At 40.6% G+C, this 21468-nt stretch overlaps 1 protein-coding gene across 3 annotated transcripts in view; it reads right to left on the reverse strand.

The window, feature by feature from the left end:
- Window positions 1-1236: 1236 nt before the first annotated feature.
- The window catches only part of LOC122643978, a 75963-nt gene continuing 55731 nt past the window's right edge, over window positions 1237-21468 (reverse strand). For all 3 annotated transcript variants that reach the window (XM_043837564.1, XM_043837566.1, XM_043837563.1), the window contains exons 4-5: window positions 2174-2332; window positions 1237-1594 (exon numbers count right to left, since the gene is read on the reverse strand). In XM_043837564.1, the coding sequence (XP_043693499.1) occupies window positions 1496-1594; window positions 2174-2332 (258 nt within the window). In that variant the 3' untranslated portion in view covers window positions 1237-1495. The remainder of the gene's footprint in view (window positions 1595-2173; window positions 2333-21468) is intronic.

Genomic DNA, 21468 nt, shown 5'->3' on the forward strand with positions numbered 1-21468 from the left:
CAGAAATCACGAGAGGCGCAAGCTCAGAAAGGGAAAGAATCAGTAGAAGATTGTCGAAGAAGTGAAATTTCAATTTATGCACGCGAAAAGGGACGTTTCCAAATCCAACGGCCAGGGGACGCGACCCATCGAATGGCTAGGGGTAGTTGGCATTTGCCGTCTCCCAGAGAAATTAATGTTCATGCCACCTGACAGAACCGCATTAGAAGACTTGACATGACTAGGGTCAATCAACTATAGGCTTAGCCTAGAGCTCATAATGCCTACGGACACGCATCCGTACATTGGAGGAACGTCGAACATCGCCTCGAATCGAGATACCTTTAGGATTTTTTCTTTCGGCCATGTGGCCTATGACAGCTGAATCAGCAAACCACACTCAGCTGCCAACTTGTCATATCACACGTGCCGAGGAGATAATCGTAGAGCAATCTTAGCTTAACCCCCCCCCGACGCACCCGTCCAGGGGAGTGGGGGACTCGTGTTGAGATAAGAATACCGACTCGGTCAGAACGAGCTACAGAGATCGTGAATCCAGGCCCAGCTCAAGAGGACGATCAAGGGACAAAGGTGTCATTGAACATGCCCAACGAAAGAGATATCCTACGAAGTTTACGTAGGACACTCCAAGTCTATCAAGGATCGACATGGTCCTAGATTTCCGCCCACGTCACACTTAATCAGGCGCGTGGGAATCGACGGATAAACATTATCTCTGAATTACACTCTCCAACGGTCTCACTCCACTCCGGGATTTCAGCTTTCCTATTCCGGCACAATTCGGACTCTCCACCACCTTAAATAAGGGAGGTAACACACGTCTAATCCATCTGAATTCTAATTTTTCTGACTATTGCTCAGGGATCTAACTTAAGCATCGGAGTGAGATCACTGACCTGGCCTAGTACTCTCTGCTAATCCTTGTCTTGTAGGAAGGATCCGCTCCGAGAGGATTTCTGACGCAACAGAAACAATTATTTTTTGTAGTGATGGGGCAAGTGGACTTAGGAAGGGGAAATCATCTTGTGAGGATATAAACAATATTATCTCTCTACTTAACTAGTTGTCTCCTTTTTTCATAAATTAAAAAAAAAAAAAAAAAATAAATAAATAACTATGAAAAAATAACAAAAATAAATCAGCCAAAGAAAAATAAACAAGTGATACATATTGTATCAGATATTATACTGATCAGATCCATCGAACAAATAAAAGGTCACCAGTAATAACAATGCTAGAATAAATTTCATTACTATAAAATGACATTCTTTAAACTTTATAAACATTTTAGACACTTATTATTCAAATCCTATGCTTGTATGGGGAATTGACAAATGAGATGTATGAGGTACTATAGATCAAACCATTTCTATCCACGTCTACCACATGAGAAGAGAGCAGTCTTATTTAAGCTAGGCCATATATTTCCTCCTCTACTTCGCCGCTGCTTCAAGAGCAACTTATATATGAAAAAGAAATATCAGATCATGGCATTTCAGTTAAGCTTCTCACCACTAGCAAGCTGGTGTTTTTCTTCCTCAACTTGCTCCAGCAATGCCTCAAGCTCTGCTTCTGTTAGTCCCTCTAACCGTTTCTGCAAAACCAATCTCAAATTTTATGAGTGCAAGATAAGTTATTTTAAGTATGAATAAATTACTCTCCTCATCTGTATCTATAAAATATGTTATTTTCGATCCAGTCTAATTGTTTCTAACAGTATCAAGTAAATCATCAGCATAATGATGCATGGCCAACCATGCAAACCATGAATAATTTAAGTCTGATGCCAGGCCCAGAAAGCAGAAAAAGGATAATGCATAAACCCATTTAGTTTACTGCATTGATTAAAACAATAATTTTTTTTTTTAATTATTAAAATAAAAACAATGATTCAAGTACGAATAGAGCAGGGCAAAAAAAAAGGGATGTGAGGCCATCCATCGATGGTGAATATCAACCACGTCATATGCATCCTGTTACACCCACCGCTTTTCTTAGTCAAGGATATTCCACATTTTTAAGGCAGTAAGGTTCCACGAGTAGGAAACACATGATTATAACTTCTTAAAACCTATTCAGAATATATGGCAAATGAGAAGAGAACAGTCCATGAAATGCATTAAATTTTTTCTTGGGGGGCAGGGAACCAAAACCAAACTTTGAGCAAGTAAACCTGCATGACTTTGTTCTCATAATCACGGAGCTGCTGAGCATATGTCATCTCCTTGTTTGAGACTCTAAAAATGTATGTAGAAATCCACCCAATGGTTAGCCCCAACACCATTACCAGCTGAACAACATTTCCTGCTTGTAAAGGATCAACTCCAATAAACTGCAGAAAGAAGTCAAAATGAGGTTAAATCTAAGAACAAACCACATATTGAGCACCTGCCCCCCAAATAATAATAACAATAATATAAAAAAAAGCAGGGGCAAACCTGCATATACCATGTAGTGGAAAGAAGATAAGAAAAAATAATAATAATAATATAGGATTTTTTTTTTTGATGGTTTAATAATATAGGGTATTGCATAGCATAACCGTGTTGCTTTTACAATTAGACTGTAGCCATGACCCTGATTCTGCTATGTGTCTGCTCGGATGATGGTGAAAAATTCTGGACAGAGTTCCCAAGATGCCTTATTCAAATGTCAAATTGCAGACTGATCAGACTTGTCACATGGCGAAATGGAATTCAAGACTACAAGAGGGTGCACGGATATACACTGGAGGGTATGACATTAGATCAAAAGGTAAATGATTGAATATGAGGCTAAAATTTGCCTACCAAGTTAGGCAATTCCCTAAATATCCAACGGTGTGATTTTCCACAAATTCTTACATGTGGCAGAATCAGGCCATAATTGTACAATTAAGCCTAGTAGATGCATATTGATGTAAGCATGTCCGTTAATACATGCATGGTAACTGTATTCGAGAATCTAAGGATTACACATCAAATTTTCCATTTTATAACATCATTTTTTATTTTCTGTTTCACCTCTCTCTGAGGGTAAATCCAATCGTAACAGTACTCAACTATACCATTTTCCAATTAAATGTGATCAGTTACATGGATCCTGTTTCAAGTTCTAGTTAAAGTCATGTTTGTTGTTAAAACAACGACCATTCATATATTTCCCACTTTTAAGTTGTTGAGTTGCTGATTGATGTAAGCATGCCCGTTATACAAGCTCTCTTTCCCTTTCGAATAGCAATGGGAAGATCTAACTCAGACAGAAAGGAGGAGTGTTACCTAACTGAGGAAGGTGGAGCTCAGGATGTGGATCCAAAGTGGACTTTTGGCAGGTCTTCTTCTTCCTTCTCTTTCTTTTGTACACAATTAACTCCTTATTGCTAGAACCACACCTGATTGATCATCAACATCAACAACAACCCCTTCTTTGTGTCTCCCAATTTCAAACAGAAATGGAGTAGGCAAAGTTGGGAGGAAAGGGATATCAACACCCTCTTCATTCCCACTATTCTCCCCCTGAAGAGGATGCTGATGAGAAGGAGTGAAGAAAGGTATAGATCCAAAAAAGGTGACATCTTTGGAGCATAGTTCAAAATTTCGCGAAATCTCGATCGAGATTTCGACCCCCTCGAATCAAAAAAATACTAAATTTCGATCGAAATTCTCGAGATTTCGAGCTATTTCGAGACATTTTCAAAATCTCGCGAGATTTCGAAAATCTCGAGAAAATGCTTTATATAAAATACCATGTTTCAATAGTCTCGGTCGAAATTTCGACCAAGACTAAGAAACAGAGCATTTTTCCTCTTTTGCTTGGTTTTTGAAGGTTTTTGCTTATTTCTTCTTCAATCTTCCACTTCCCACTTGAATCCTTGTCACATCTACGCCGGAATCACTTGGAGAACAAACTTCTTAGCACATCTGTGAAGCCTTTCCACTGTTTCAGGTAAAACCATATTCTCAAAATTGATTTTTTTTAGGGAAATGCTTGATCAACATGTTTGTTTGTGATGAAATAAATATATGTTAGACACCGGAAGCCGATCTACGACTTCACGGTGTCGAAATTTTTTTTTGGTATATATATTATTTATTTATTTTTCTACTTCAAAAATTGGATTTATTTACAACAAAAATCAAAAAATAATAGGGGTTATGTATATTGTATGGTGATGAATTAAATATATGTTAGACACCATTGGCCGATCTATGGCCTCATGGTGTCAAAAATATTTTTCTGCCAATAATTAATTATTTTAATTTTTGAAAATTATAAAAAATATTTAAAAAATTCAAAAAAATAGCAAAAAATAAGAAATAATGAGGTTTTTGTTTTAAAATTACTGAAAAATATAAAAGTAAATTGTACATACTTCTTATTTGCTGCCCATTTACATATCTTTTCGATTTTGTTGTGCTAGGCCAATATTTATTTGAAAAATATTTTTAAAAATTGTTTTTAAATATGAGAAAAATATGAGGGTTAGGGGAAAAATACTAAATAGTTATATACTTATATACTTGTGTTAGTGCTCTTAAATCTTAATTCTTAAACATTTAAAATTTTAAACTAAAAGAATTGATGTGCTTCAGTGATTAATGAATTGTCTTTTATTCATGCAACAGTAAACTAGTCTGATTATGACGAACCGTGGTAAACGACAGAGCCAGAGGCAAGAGGGGCAGAGGCAGCCGGCCCAGACCCAGGAGGAGGGGAGCACACCCAAGCGCACTAGGGGTGACATTGCATGGTTGCATGGCACTCCAATTGATGGGGATAAAAGAAAATCCCAATGCAACTATTGTCACATGCAGTTTTTGGGAGGTGGTGCCACTAGACTCAAACAACATCTAGTTGGGAATTCTCCTGAAGTGGTCGCATGTCATATGGTCCCTGTGGAGGTATCTAGGGCTGTCATTGATTACATGAAGGGAGGGAGTAAGAGGAAGGCTCAGAGAGAAAAGGCAAAAGTAGATCTTGAGGAAGCAGTGAGGTGTACAGCGGGAGGCCAATCAAGCCATCGTGATGATGTCTATGTTCCTGATGATATAGAGACTGAGCAAGAGGCTAGGGATTGGAGACGAGCACAGATGATGAGCAGAGCCAGTTATCATGAGGACCAGGAGAGAGTCGAGAGACATAGAGTAGGTGGTAGTGGAGGAGCTAGTACCTCTAGAGCTGGTGGTAGTGGTAGTGGAGGAGCAGGTACAAGTGGAGGAGGTGGGTTGCCTAATCCCTTTAGGAGATCACAGAGTACGAGGGCAGCTCCCCCTCCACCTCCACCACCACAAGATGACCCAGCACTTCACCAAGCACCTGGTGTTTATAGAAAGAAAGGCAACAAACAACCAAAAATCAAGGGAGCATGGAAAAATCTGAAGGGGATGGTGAAGGAATCTATAGCTAAGTGGATGTTATACCATACCATCCCAGCAAACACAGCACAAGGCCCCTTTTATCAGACTATGATAGATTCCATTGCTGAGGCTGGCCCAGGGTATAAGGGGCCCACCCCATATGAGATTATGAATGTGTATTTGCCCCAACAGAAGAGAGAGCTTGAAGACTACATCAATGAAATGAGGGGCTTGTGGGAGAACTATGGGGTGACCATAATGTGTGATGGTTGGACTGGTCCTACAAGAAAGTCCATCATCAACTTTATGGTGTATTGTGATGGGAGGACAGTCTTTCTAAAGTCTGTTGATGCATCCAAGGAGAAAAAGGATGCAAAGTATATCTACAAATTGCTGAAGGAAGTGGTAGAAGATGTAAGAGTGGGGAACGTTGTCCAAATTGTAACGGACAACGGAAGCAACTATAAGAGTGCCGGTGAGAGGTTGATGCAAAACAATAAGTACCGGTTGTTTTGGATTCCATGTGCTGCCCATTGTATAGACCTCATGTTGAAGGACATGGGAAAGATCAAATTGGTACAACATGTCGTGGAAAAGGCAAGGCAAATGACCAACTTTGTCTACAACCATGGGTTTGCACTAAACCTCTTGAGGGAGAAGTGTGGGGGTGACTTAGTGAGGCCAGGCATAACTAGATTCGCCACCAACTACATTGCACTCAAGAGTATAGAAACCAAGAAGTCGGATTGAGATCAATGTTTGCTTTCAAGACTGGTTCAACTGGAATGGGTCCAATACCCATGGTGGTAGGGAAGCACAAGCTACAATTTCATCGAGATGACTTTTAGTCTAAGTTGCATAAAGTGGTACAACTTCCGGACCCAGTGGTCAAGGTTTTGCATATAGTTGATTTCGCTTATCAAGGGACCAACCATGCCACATCTATATCTGCCATAGACTTGATGAATGAAGGTGTTTACAATGCAAATCCACGAGGTAGCAAACACTTTCTCAAAATTATCAAGGAGCGCTGGGAAAATCAACTTATGCATCCACTGCATAAGGCTGGTGAGTGTACACTCTTTGTTTTTTATGCAATTACATCTTTTAAAGTTAATTTGAAGGATATATTACTAACTAGTGAATATGTAATGTCAATTTCAGCATATTATTTGAACCCCAAGTACCAATATAGTCATAGGCTTGGGTTGAATAATAGTCTTATTGACGCAGTCAAAGAAGTAGTTGCTAAGTTGGAGCCGAATAGTAAATTACAGGCGATATGCAACAATGAGGTGAGTCTTATAAGTTATAATTCATTTGGAATTACTCAATTCAATACTAAATAGTAACGAGTCATTACTAATTTTAAATATTTTCCAAATGATTATAGTTGAAGACTTTTAGGGATGCATTGGGAAGTTTTGGAACCGAAGTCGCAAAAGAAGGCCGACACGCGGTGATGCCGGTACTCATTAGTCATTACTTCATTAGTCATTACTCAATTCAATATCTTATTCTTTTGAAATGAAGGTGACATGTTTCTTTTGTTGTAATGCAATTGAATGGTGGGTGTTGTATGGGGTTCGGCAAACAATTTAAGAAAAATAGCAATCAAGGTTCTCTCCCAGACATGTTCAAGATCCGGCGTGAACGGAATTGGAGTACATTTTCTCTCATCCACTCCAAGAGGAGAAATAGATTGGGTTCGAACGTCTCTCGACTTAGTGTATGTGCATTATAATTTGAGGTTGAAGATGCAACACATACGCATGGGACAAGAGGGTATCGGGGAAAATATCGATCTCGCCGACATTTTCCAGGTGGAGTCAGATGATGAAGATCCTATTGTTGATTGGGTGAGGGATAGAGGTGAGCTAGTGTTAGATCAGCCTGGAGGTAGACCTGACCCCATGATAGCTGAACACATACAAGCTGATGTGGATGACTTCATGGCTGCAGAGGGTGAGGTACATGCACGGGACGCGTCACCCATACCGTTCCAGTCTACTAGTGGTGTTGATGAGGAGGATGAAGATTGGTCTATGTCATCTGGTGGAGATGGTGGTGGTGGTCCTGGTGGAGATGATGATGATGGAGGTGATGATGAAGGTAATGATGGACGTGATGATGATGGTGATGGTGGTCAAGCATATGAGGGAACTCGAGTCCCGTTTGTGGTACAAGAGTAGCAAGAGGCAATCCGTGCCCCCACCGCCCCACACACCCACACGGCCCACATCGTCCACCTCGACCTACTCGAGAAAGCGGCGTGGCCAGTCCCGCTCGGTGGTCGTGGTAGTGGTACTAGTAGGCGGTGAGCTTATGGACATTGATGCCCTATCTCGGCTCTGTTGGTGGGTGAGTATTGGCGATAGAGACAGAGATCGAGTGGGCATTTCCGTGCCCCATCTTTTCATGTAGACAAAGCAGTCCATCTCCAAAGACAATCAAAGCATGGTTCATCTCATTCACATCCATGTGGCGAAGGGCATTCTGGGCAGTACCCTTGGGGGCAGCAGCCTATATCTTCTCCATCCATTCCCAGTTTTGAGTATGACTCCCACTCACAAGGATATAGTGGATCGTCTTTTGTGCATAACTTCTTTTCCTATACTGGCTACCCAACCCACCAGCCGCAGCCGTACAACCCGTACATGCTCCCAAAGCCGTCATATGACTCATATCATAGTGGATCAGTGGGTAGTACTTCTTCATAGTTTGGTGACCTATATCCTAGGATAGGTTACCTTCAGCATGTTGATGATGCAGTTTACATGGCCACTGTGGATGACTACACTCACTTCTTCTCCCAGACTATGACGTGGCATGCATTTGTCCTACAGTCGGAGAGCAATACACGTCGGCTCCAGCGGACCATGAGTGGGGTTGATCCTGGACGGCGGAGTAGTTATTATTAGCAAATTTGTAAACATTTGAGATGAATGATGACTAGTTTACTACTTGACTTGTAGCCTTGTAGGGGACAATTGGGGATATTGACATATTGTGATTTGGAATGTTTGATATCATCTTCTTAAATCTTAACTCTTAAGTTGTTATTTGTTAACTTGTTATTGACTTGATGTCTTATGTACTTAATATTATGATTTATGACTTAACTTATGAGTCATTATGTTTCCAACTTAGTTCCAAGTCAATTTACTTGTTTAATGTACAATGTGTATGTGTAAATGTGTAATTAACTAAGTTATACACTTATACATTAGGGTTCGACCGTACATTGCCAATCAATGGTGCACATCCAAAACACCATTTTGGGTCACTATTTTTGCAATTTGAACATTTAAATGTGTTTATATAGCCTAAAATAGGGTTTCCATGAAGTTTCAGGCCTTAACTTGGCCTAAAACCCACCGAAATGACCTATCGAAACATACCAAAAAAAATACAATATTTCGACCGAAATATCCAAAATTTCGAATATTTCGGATATTTCGGTCAGCTCGAAATACTGAAACGAAACGAGTTCTCGAACTATGCTTTGGAGAGAAGTCGCCTTTGGGAAGAGGGATGGTAGCATTTATACCCCTTGGTAGAGGAGGAATATCCAAGGAAAAGACATTTGTGTTCCTTGGGGTCAAGCTTAGTCCTAGCAGATTTATTGACATGGACGTAGCAAACACACCCAAATACCTTGGGAGGAAGAGAGAAAGCTGAAGTCTGAGGAGACAATGTTTCCAAAGGGGATTGGAGCAAAGAAGTTAAGTGGGCATGCGGTTGATTAAAAGGTACCAGTAAGAAGGGCATCTGACAAAAAAGTCTTGGGAACATGCATGCCAAAAGAAGACTCCTTGTGACTTCCAATAAATGATGAATTTTCCTCTCAGCTACCCCATTTTGTTGAGGTATCACACAAACAAGCTGATGGATAATGCCTGTTGAAGTTGTGAGTTATATGGGGCAAATAGGTCTTTGTGTAGTTATTTTATTCCTTTGTTTCTGTCTTTTATATTTTGACTATGTAAGGGCAATTCTGTCCAGTTAAGTTTTACATAAATAAATCATATTAACCTGCGAGAGAACATTAAGTTCTCACGCAGGTCTTCTCTCTTACGGCTTGCTCTCTTTCTCTTCTCCTCTTTCTCCCTCTTCTCTCTTCTCTCTCACCTTCTCTAATCTGGTTCTCTTATTTCTGGTATTGTATCATGGTATCAGAGCCTGAATAATCAGATTGGAGACACCCCCACGATTCTCTTTTGATTTCCCTTTATCGATTTCTGGTTTGTGGTGTACAGCCACCTATAGCTGTCTCTTCTACGATGTAAGTTCACTCCTTGAAGAATGAATGGAGTGATACATATTGGTACCTACATGATTTGATGATCGATTGGAATCCTCCCTCGATTTTTTTTCTTTAAGGCTGCTGAGATCGAGTACAGGAGAAAACCCTGACAATTATTGTTTTGTTTCTTTCGAAGCTCTTCCTTGATGTCTGGTTGTTCTGGCCTTCTCCTACATGGTATTTAGTGATTCTAGAAATTATCTTACCCTGTTTTGGGGTGATGCTGCTGCTGCTGTGAAGATCCCTTCTTCTTCTCAGAAATTCTGAGATCGATTCTGCCTGGCTGCTTCTATCAGTGTGGGGCTGCTGCTGTCTATTACCTCTGGGTTGCTGGAGATTATTCATCCTTTTATTATCCTCTGCTGCTACTTATTACTGCTGTTCTTGGCTGCCTTCATTGAGTGACATTGGCTGCTGCATATTTACATTATTTCTGCCCCGGTTTTTGACGTATATACACTATGGCTGATTCGAAGACCTCCAACGACAATGTGAATGTTCAGAGTACATCCATAAAGTTGAAGGGAGGTTCCAACTACTTATTGTGGGCACAGGCTGTTCGAGTCTACATTATGGCCAAGGACAAGGCTGACTATCTTACTTCTCCTCCTCCAGCGGCTCACTCTAAGGATTATAGTACTTGGAAAAGGGAGAATGCTATTATTTTGATTTGGTTGTGGAACTCCATGGAGCGAAACATTGCTGCGAATGTTATGTTCCACACCACAGCAAAGGGAGTTTGGGATGATCTCAAGGAGACATTCAAGAGAAGAGTATGACACGTATCTTCGACCTTTATGAGAAGCTATTTCAATTTCAGCAATCGGACAAGTCTCTCCAAGACTATTACAGTACTTTTAAGGGAATGGTCGAAGAACTAAATATGTTCCTGCCCCTCACCAATGATATTGAGAAGTTGAAGTCTCAAACAAACGAATTCTTTGTATCTAAATTTTTGGCTGGTTTGAATCCTAGTCTCAAGGCTGTTAAAGGACATATACTTGCTGGGGAATCTGTCCCTACATTGAATGACACTTTTTCTCGATTGCAGCGTATTGCTTCTTCTAGCTCCAAGCCCGACACCAATCCAAAGGAAAATTCTGCTTTCACTACTACTAGAGGCCGTGGTAGAGGCCGTGGCTCAGGGGGAGGACGCAGATTTGGTGGTCGTAATTCTAGTGGACAGCATATTGACAAAGCAGCCCGTTTATGTTCTTATTGTGGGAAGACAAATCATACTGTTGACACTTGTTCGTCCAAGCATGGGAAACCCGAATGGGCTCAAAACTTGGCCAATCATGCAGTCTCTGAAGATGGTTCTGATTTTGCTGCACCTAGCAATTCTAAAGCTGGTTCTCGACCGCGGGAGATTCTTCTACCAACCTTCGTGATGAGATGCAACAACTCATGCGTCGCATCAAGAGTCTGGAATCATCCACTTCCACTTCTGGGGCCTCCACCACCACTACCACCCTAGCTCATGTAGGTACTCCTGCTGCTCTCCTTTCTACTACTTCCACACCCTAGATCATTGATTCGGGGGCTTCCGCTCATATGACTGGTAAGTCATCGGTTTTTAGTTCTATCTTTTCTAACTCTCACACACCTCCTGTTATTGTGGCCAATGGTTCCTCCACTCCTGTTACCGGGCATGGTACTGTATCTCTTAATTCGAATATTTCCCTTTCTTCAGTTCTACATGTTCCTCAATTTCCTTTAAGTCTTTTGTCTGTTAACCAACTTACTAAAAATCTAAACTGCTCGGTAACCTTCTTTCCCTCTTACTGTGTTTTTCAGGATCTTTACACGAGGAAGACGATTGGTGGAGGGTGTGAGAAAGATGGTCTATATTATTTGTATGGCGCTGCCCCGTCTGCTTCGGCTGCAGCTACTTCTGTTGGTGGAGAGTCTCCGTTTCGATGGCATTGTAGGCTAAGACATTTATCTTTATCTAGATTACAGGTTGTTTTTCCCCAGTTTAAGAGTTTGAATAAATTAGAGTGTGAGAGCTGCGAGTTAGGTAAGCATCATCGTGCTACCTTTCCATCTCGTTCTATGCCCCGTAGTGAGTCTTTATTTTCCTTGGTACATTCAGATGTGTGGGGTCCTTGTCGTGCTAGCAATAGACATGGTTTTCGTTATTTTGTCACTTTTGTGGATGATTATTCTCGGACTACTTGGCTGTATCTTTTAAAGGATAGATCAGATTTTTTAAATGTTTTTCAGAATTTTTGCAATGAAATAAAGACTCAATTTAATGCTGTTATTAAAATTTTTCGGTCTGATAATGCTCTAGAGTTTGTTCAAAATGAGATCTCTTCTTACTGTGCTTCTACTGGGATGATTCATCAGACTAGTTGTTCCTATACTCCTCAACAGAATGGAGTTGCGGAACGGAAAAATAGGCACTTACTTGAAGTTGCCAGGGCCCTCATGTTGCATATGCAGGTGCCCATACATTTTTGCTGTGATGCTGTACTTCATGTTTTTTGATTAATCGCATGCACTCTTCTGTCCTTAGTGACAAATCCCCTTTCTCTATTTTATTTCCCGGTGTGTCGACTTTTAGCTTGCCTCCTAGAGTTTTTGGGTGTGTTTGCTTTGTTCACAATCTCCATCTTCATGGTGATAAGTTGGACCCTTGGTCCACCAAGTGTATCTTCTTGGGTTACTCTAGGACCCAAAAGGGGTATAGATGCTATGACCCTCTCACTCGCAGACAATTTGTGAGTGCGGATGTCACCTTCTTCGAGGGTACATCCTATTTTTCTGACAACCCTACTATATCTAGTGATCCATTAGCTGTGTCTGAGGCTCCTCCTATTCCTGCCATTGTCCCTATGACTCCTCTACTACAGGTGTACCGGTGCAAGAGGCACTTTGGGCAACTCCATCTGAATCAGCCTGACCCATCCGCATCGCTTCCTGCACCTGTCTCAACCTTTGGTGGAGATCCTACTCTACCTGTCCCTCCTGTCGCACCAGCTGATCCGGATCCTGATGCCTTGCCTATTGCTACTCGGAAAGGTAAACGTTCATGTACTCAAAAGTCTCTCGTTGCCTATCCTATTGAACAATTTGTTTCTTTATCTCATCTTCCTCCTTGTCCCTATGGTCTTGCTACCTCTTTGTCTTCATATACTATTCCCCGCACTCACACTAAGGCTCTTCATAGTCCTGCTTGGAAACAGACCATGGATGTGGAAATGGATGCTTTACTGACTCAACATACATGGGAGTTGGTGGATTTACCTCCTGGTAAAGACCTAGTTAGGTGTCGTTGCGTGTACACTATTAAGTATCATTCTGATGGGTCTGTTGAGCGGCTTAAACCCCACCTGGTGGCTAAAGGGTATACCCAAACTTGCGGTGTTGACTACTTTGAGACTTTTTCTCCTGTGGCTAGACTGAATTCTGTTCGCATCATTATCTCTTTGGCTGTGAATTTTGCTTGGCCGTTGTATTAGTTAGACATCAAGAATGCTTTTCTTTACGGTGACCTGCTTGAAGAGGTCTATATGGAGCAACCTCCGGGCTATGTTGCTCTGGGGGAGAATAGTGGTCGTGTGTGTAGGCTGCACAAAGCCATTTATGGGCTGAAATAGTCTCCACGTGCATGGTTTGAGAAGTTTAGTTCTGTTGTCACACAATTTGGTTTTACTCAATGCTTCTCTGACCATTCTGTGTTTGTTCGCCGCCAAGGAGAGAAATTGGTGATTCTAGTGGTTTATGTTGATGACATCATTGTGTCAGGAAATGATGAAAATGGGATCCAGGAGGTGAAAAGTTACTTACAGCAGCACTTTCAGACCAAAGATTTGGGCCAGCTGCACTACTTCCTGGGATTGAGGTTATCCGAAGCAAGAAAGGAATAAGCCTGTCTCAAAGTAAATATGTACTACATCTGTTGACTGAAACTGGTATGCTTGCTGCAAAACCAGTGGAGACTCATATGGACCCTAATCACAAGTTTGGTTCTGATGATGGTGAGAGTCTTAAAGATATTCATTCCTACAAAAGCTTAATTGGGAAGTTGTTATATTTGACAGTCACTAGGCCAGATATTTCCTATGCTGTTGGGGTTCTTAGTCAGTTCATGCAGTCCCCTTGCAAGTATCATTGGGATGCAGCTATCCGTATTCCTTGGTATTTGAAGGGAGCCCCTGGGAAAGGACGATAAATGCATCCCAATGATACTTGCAATGGATAGCTACATCCCCTGGGAAATCGGTCCTTTCCCAGGGGCTCCCTTCAAATACCGAAGAACACAGATAGCTGCATCCCAATGATACTTGCAAGGGGACTGCATAAACTGACTAAGAACCCCAACAACATAGGAAATATCTGGCCTAGTGACTGTCAAATATAACAACTTCCCAATTAAGCTTCTGTAGGAATGAATATCTTTAAGACTCTCACCATCATCAGAACCAAGCTTGTGATTAGAGTCCATTATTGGTAAAGAAGTTTCGGAGTCCCCCATACATGTCCCTCCCCCCCCTTATCAGAGCGAATAATCTTAATTTTAGTATCAAATTGAATACAAATTATTTGATAGAAGTTTTTGAAACCATCATAGACCTCATTATGTTTCATCAAAAAAGGTCCATGTAGTGCGGGAACAATCATCAACAAAGGACACGAAATAATGATAGCCAAACAAAGAGGTAGTGGGAGAAGGACCCCAAACATCAGTATGCACAATATGAAAAGGAACTGTGGATCTATTGCCATGGTAAGGATAAGGAGAATGCCAATGTTTAGCAAACAAACAAGGTTCACACTAGAAGATATGTAATGTAGTTCTAGATAGGGTAAAGCCCACTAGAAGCCAATTAAACCAGGACCAACAACAAAGAACTAAGGGGCTGCTGGCTCTACAGTCTCAGTAGGACAGAATTGCAGTTTTAGGTCAATTCTAGGGTTAGGTTTATGAATATGGGGATGAATCTTATAGGGTATTGATGGGCAGGTCTAGGACAAGCTATTAATGTAGGTTTGGATGATGTTTAACTAAAAATTAAATTTCAGAAAATTACGGTTAGGGTTTTGGGTTTTGGGTTTTAGAACTTAGGCTAAAACTAGGGTTTTTAATGGGATTTTAGGGCTAGGGTTGGGATCGAATTTTCCAAGTAGGGACGGGAAGTACTAATTCTGGAATTTAGGGGTTTTTTTGGGTTTCACAGAGACAAGGCAAACTAGGGTTGGAGTGGGAGGATGGGGCTGCAAGTTGGATCGAATGGAGGGATGTAGTATGGAGGCTATGGTTTGAATTTGAAGAAATTCTGATGGTCAAATATGGTTGGGCAGCAAGATCTAGGGTTTAACGGAATTCAAATACAAAAATAATGGGGATCGATTGAGGGGGGGAATTAGAGGATTAGAAGAAGAAATTGGTGAACAAGTTGCAGCAGAAATCCACTGGCAGTAGCTTGAACAGGGTTGAAGGATAGAACCACCTTCAGAGAAGAACCTCCCAGCCGTCACGGCGTAAAGAGTCACAGGAGATCCACCTGCCCTTCTTCCTTGATAGAACCACAAGGCAAACACTCCAAAGAGCAGTAGCAGCGACAATCGGCAGCCAACAATTCTGTTTTTTCAAATATTCAACTGTGGGGGAGCCTCCCACTTTTATAATAAAAGGCCATAGGCCAAATCCTAAAGCTATTACAACTCTTCCCTCTTCATAAATCATGGAGAGGTATAATTAAACTACTTGAAACAATTTTAAATACTTAAACTAAGAAGATTCCTAAGTAACCAATAGGATATAAGACCCTATCAGCCAATAGGAACATTTCACTTAAATTGGACTAGTGGTTCAACCGGTTCAATTTAAAACATGAACAATAAGCTAAGTATTGGGCTAATCCCGTATGCAACCTATGTACCCCTAGTTTAGGCTCATTAAAGTAGCCTATTACATAAAAAAAAAACCCTTGGGAACAAAGGCCCAACATATATATATCCCAACCCTAGACTTATTTCTAAAGAAATAAGCCCATTTCGATGATGATTCTGCATCAATATGTAAGTAATAGAAGAAAACATGTGTAGTAATTGTTTCTTCTTAACACCAAAAGAGGGGTGGCCCCAACGTTGATGCCAAAGCATCACGAAGTCAATAGTACTACGGTCACTACGCCCACATGCATAAGACCGGGCAGTAGGCAAAACAGATGTTCCTAGATCAAGAAGATAGAGCCCCTTGTCCTCACGTCCACTGTCAATATTCCTCTTTGTCACCAAATCCTGAAATATACAATGGGATGGAAAAAAGGTGACAACAATTTAAGGATTTGGTTAGGTGATTCATAGATAATAGGTTAGTGTTAAATTGAGGAACATGAAGGACAGAGTAAAGGGATATAGAAGAAGTAACAAACATTGCCCTTACTAGAATTAAAAGAAAGGGAACTGTTGGTTGAATCGTGAGTTAGAAAGAGAGAATGAGAGAATGGAATAATAATGTTATTGATAGGTAAGCCCCTCTATTATATGAACACCCAATCTCTTGTAGGATTTGAGACTTGATCTTCAAGTGGGAGAAACACCGGAAAGTGCAGAAAAATAGGACCGCAGCTATCTTGTGTAAAAGAACTTCTTCAAGCCATGTATAAAGTAAATTACCTCTCTTGATAGTAGAAACACCTCCAAAAACTCCAGAAGCAGTAGGTAACCCTAACCCAAAAAAACGATTAATGTCAGGGTTTTGGAAAACCCTGAAAATTAGAGATTGATTGGGGAGGGGTCTTCTAGAAAACTTGGATAGGTGCAAGATTGAGGTCGAGTGGTCCTAGTAACGGAAGTAATCAGCCCTCCAAAAATCAGCAAAAGCTGAAACCTGTAACCCTAATTTCGATTGGAGTCAGGGTTTTAGCAGATAACTAAATTAGCAGGTTAAGAAAGTTTTGCTATAGAAACAAATCTAGCCATCAGAAAGGGTCCAAACTTAGGTCGAGTAGGGTTTGTAGTAGTAGGGAATCACCCCCAAAAAAATCAGCTGCATCTGAAAAAGGAAACCCCCAAATCGATTGGAGTCAGGGTTTTGAAAAACCCTGACAAGTTGAGATCGATTAGGGTAGGGGCTGGAAAGGTTAATGAATGATGGAGAAATAGAAAAAAAGGAAGGAGATCATTTAAATAGGGTAGGAAAATGCTGGAAAAGAGAGCAAAGGGAGCTCCAATGGTGGAAGATCAGCTTTCCATGGTGATAGAGATTTGATCTCCAAAGAAGAGGGAAACTCCAAATTGCAGAGATGGTTCCAGCAGAATTTTAATGAAAAAATAGATAGAATGGAGGATGGCAGCAACTAAATCATTGAATACTTTATTTACCTCATTAGTGCTGCCCCCTAATAAGGATGAGCAGAAGAAAACCAAAAGAAGGAGAAGTTGAGAAAGGGAGAAGAAGGGAGAAGTCAATTGAGGAGAAGGAGTAGGGTTTTTTCCTCTTTTTCTAACCTAGATCAGACCTGCTCTGATACCATGCCTTTGGCATATACCCATAACCACTTTGGAAGTTTATGGTATTCTCTAAATTTCCATTTCTTCCTTATCCATTACCCTTGGCACCTTTTGGAAAATTCTGGAATATTATATTTTTGCACTATTTCTTACATCATCTCCATTATCTGTCCACGTGTACTACTACACGTGAGGGGGGGATTATCTACAATACACCTGCAGCCACTGCAGAAAGCAGAACTTGCAGGAACATTGGTGCAAAGTATTGAGATCAGTCTTCTCCACCATTGCTATTGGGTATCCTTTATTATTGGGTTGAGTTGGCCGTAAGGGGAAGATGAAGAGTATTGAAGATGTTTGGTTATTGCCTGCCTATATGAGGTTCTATAGTTGGGTTGATCATTTCTGCTGGTTGATTTATTTGTTTCCGCTGCTTGCTGCCCTAGTTGCTTATCTTCAAGATTATCAGTCAGAGATTCATCACTGGACAACTGTTGAAGATTGGTGAAAGTTTGCTGATAAAGGCTGTCCAGGTTTTGGAGATCAATTATTTCCAATTCTTGAAGGTTTATTTGGGAGCTGCATTCATATGTCAAGCTGGATTTTGCTGCAACTTAGTTTCTTCCCATTTTGTTTAAGTTGGGCATAGTACCTTGTATGCGCCAACTTGAGGGGGAATGTTAGCATTATTATGGAGTTCTTTTTTTATTAGTTCAAGCTGGATTTTCCTTCTTCTCTTATTTGTATAATCCAGCTTAAGGGGGAGTATTGGAATATGTAATCCAGAATACGGTGGGGGTATTCTGGTCCTTTTGGGGTAGTTTTATTCCTATGTTATTAGGTTTAAGTAGCTGCTCTTATAGAGTCAGCTAGTTAGGGGTAATTATGTCTATAGTTGACTATGTGAGTTTCAGTCCCACATTGCCTAGTTTAGTCCTTTGTAACTTCCCCTAATAGAGGGGCTTACCTATCAATAGCATTATTATTCCATTCTCTCATTCTCTCTTTCTAACTCTCTCTTTCTAACTTTCCTAGCTAATACCATGTTGGTTGAATCGTGAGTTAGAAAGAGAGAATGAGAGAATGGAATAATAATGGCTATTGATAGGTAAGCCCCTCTATTTATAATAGAGGGGAAAGTTACAAAGGACTGAACTAGGCGATGTGGGACTAAAACCCACATAGTCAACTATAGACATAATTACCCCTAACTAGCTGACTCTATAAGAGCAGACATTTAAACCTAATAACATAGGAATAAAACTACCACAAAAGGACCAGAAAGGATTACATATTCCAACAGGAACCATCAACAACCTTAACCTTATCTTTTCTACAAGAGATAGAATACGAATCATAACACTGAGTCATACCAGTCATACGGCCAATAGGTCCAAGTCAATGACCTAAGAAGAGGCAGTGGAAGGAGCAAATGTGGAAGCTAAAGAATTTGGCACTGTTAGTGTAGAGGAAGAGCTGCCCAGATATGACAACCCTGGGAAATGCTGCAATATCAGCCTAAGTGAGGGAACTGGAGTCTGTTTATAGTCGAGATAGAGGTCCCATAGGTTCAATCTCAATCATCATAGTGTGTGTTCTAGCTCCCCCTCTCCTGCTGTCATGCATACTAGGTGGACAGCCATGAAGCACCCAACATCTCTCTTTAGTGTGCCTAGATTTCCCACAAATATCACATCTGAATCTATCATTGTCATTTGCTCGAGGTGGAATTTAGCATCTTCCTCGTACATTTAACATAATGTGGGAACATACAAAAAATGGGGATGAAACACAAATCAAAAGGGGGAGTACACACTCTACCAAAACAGAGACTATTCTTCCTAGGTCAGACTTCTCCAAACAACTTCTGTCGATTCACTGATCCCAGCCAGGCTGAAAAAACACACTTACAAGATAGGGGTAAATTCTCAATCCAAACAACAAAAAAATCCTTCTCAACACTGGGAAACAAGGTCCAGCAAGCATACAACTCAAAGAAACTCCACTCAGCCACCTTCTTCAAGGTATTTCATCACAAAACAACTTGAGGGGCTCAAATGGCTCACCTCACCAACACAAAGTATCTGGAAGCATCACATACTCAAATCACAGGCAAATCAGAGAAAAGAAACAGAATTGGTGGTACTATAGAGATTCCGAGAGAGTGAGTTGTGTTTCTTCAGCACTGTACTTCAACAACCGAGACCATAAGGGAATGAAACGTACCCCTTGGGTGATTTTAAGAGACCAAGCCTTACTCCAAATGGATGCTTGATGAGAGAGAAACAAGAACATGACCAATAGGCTGGCGGTAACACTGTAAAGGTCTATTTGTCCTTCGACTGATCTTCATAGTCTTCAATCTTCATTCATAGGGTCTTCTTTGTGATGGGAAACTTTATTAGGTCTTCTATGTGTGTGCTTTGACCTAGTATAGCCTCCACACAATACAGTCCACAAGGCAGTTAACAAACAAGAAAAAAACAAGGGAGGCGGTACCTTGCAGTCAGGAAAGAAAGGAGTTGTGGCTCAACAGCTCTTCTTTTCATGAACCGAGGGTAAGAGGGGATGAAAGGAGGGCCTAGAGCGATCCAAATGGATCCTACTCCAGCCTCAATGGTAGCCAGATGAGAGAGAGAGGCCCATTCCAAGAAATAGCTGGTGGTAAAGGGGAAGAATCTGCCCCACTTTGGTTTGAGCTTCAAAAGCTCTATTTCTTCATGTGAGGCCTCCTCTTGATGTTCCAATGATCTTCAAACAAGTTCATCGCATGATTTCTTCAAATCTTTCACATGGTACTCTCTTCCTTGGTGTGAAATCCACTGTAAATTTGAACTTTGGAACTTGTGTGATTTCAGGTTCTAGTTCTGTGTCTATGGTTGCCTCGATGCTATGGGCTGCATCAGCGGAGGATGCAGATCAATTCTCTGACTCACCTATGGAAGATTCCGGGGAGTTATCTCAGCGAGCCATTCTTGACTCTGAAGGTTCTACAGGCTGCCTGCATCTGAGCTACGTGTGTCAGACATGCTTGGATGCACAGATGTAGAATCTCTCCATTTCCTAGACTGAATTGTAAGTTATAATCTATTCTTATGTATATATACATAAAATATTGCTTAATTAATATACAGGGGCAAAATGGTATTTGCCATCTATGGGACCCATGTCCTCAGTGTGGAATTCAATTCCCTATAGCCTACCCTAGCTGACCTTCCTATTTATGTCATATGACATCAAATATGTGACTTAGATATAAGTAGTTAAATACTTAAATTCTATAAAAACAGTTTAGGAAAATGAATTTCTAAAAACTAATTCTAAATTGACTAAGGCAAACATGCCTTAGTCATACATTACTATATAAACATAACTCAGCCTTAGATTCATTAATTCCTACATCTAAAAGAGGTCACAACCGAATCAGCTAGAGAGCTTAGAAAGAAATAGAGAAAGAAGAAGGAAGGAAAGAAGAGGACTTTGGGGCTAAACCTTGGAAATAAGGCTTGGAACTTGCAATTGAAGGCTGCTAGCACCAAATTCATCATCAGTTTCAGGTAGTCCATGAGTATAACTGCTGTACCTGTTTCTTCCTCTCAAATCTCTTAATTCCAATTGGGTTCTAAACCCAATTCTGCCCAAAACTATAGGATTGGTATGAACTTGACCAAACCCCTATATTGATCATGATTTTGGATCTAATTTGATTCAAATTGAGTCATACCCTGATTTTCTCTTCTCATCCTTCAAATATAAGTTTGAATCTTATAACCTATTAAACCCTAGCATAGGAAATTAGGTTAAATTGACCAAATCCCCGAATTGGTTAGTGGTTTTGGGTTTAATTAACCCAATTCTACTGACCCACCTTAAATAAGGCTTAAAACATGAAATTGAAGCCTTGCATGTCAAGATCCAAGGAACACAAGAAAAATCCCCAATTCTGACTTTTGGATGGGATGGAGTTGTAAGCCTGCAACCGGTCGACCATAGGGTCCTTGGTGTGAATCCGGTCCACTATTTTGGCCAAGTCTTGAACCCCGACGTTAGGGCTTTGACCTAGGACTCCTTCCATAACTAATTCATGATGTTTTGTGTATATCTAGGACTGCTAGACTCTATCTTTGTGTGGTTTACTTGGAGTTTTGGGATTCTATTACGCATCATTCCTACAACTCTGTTCATATAGTTTATTAGCTTTTACTTCTTTGCATTAGATGTGCATGATTTAGGATGCATCTGCATATTGCATTGCACATATTATTGTTCTTGGAGCTGTATGATTTATGATGATGTTACTGGTCAGCTTATTATTACTCTTATTGAAACATATGCCATCATATTAGACTGCATATGGTT

The sequence above is a fragment of the Telopea speciosissima genome, chromosome 10, assembly GCF_018873765.1.
Source record: "Telopea speciosissima isolate NSW1024214 ecotype Mountain lineage chromosome 10, Tspe_v1, whole genome shotgun sequence".
Taxonomy (NCBI): domain Eukaryota; kingdom Viridiplantae; phylum Streptophyta; class Magnoliopsida; order Proteales; family Proteaceae; genus Telopea; species Telopea speciosissima.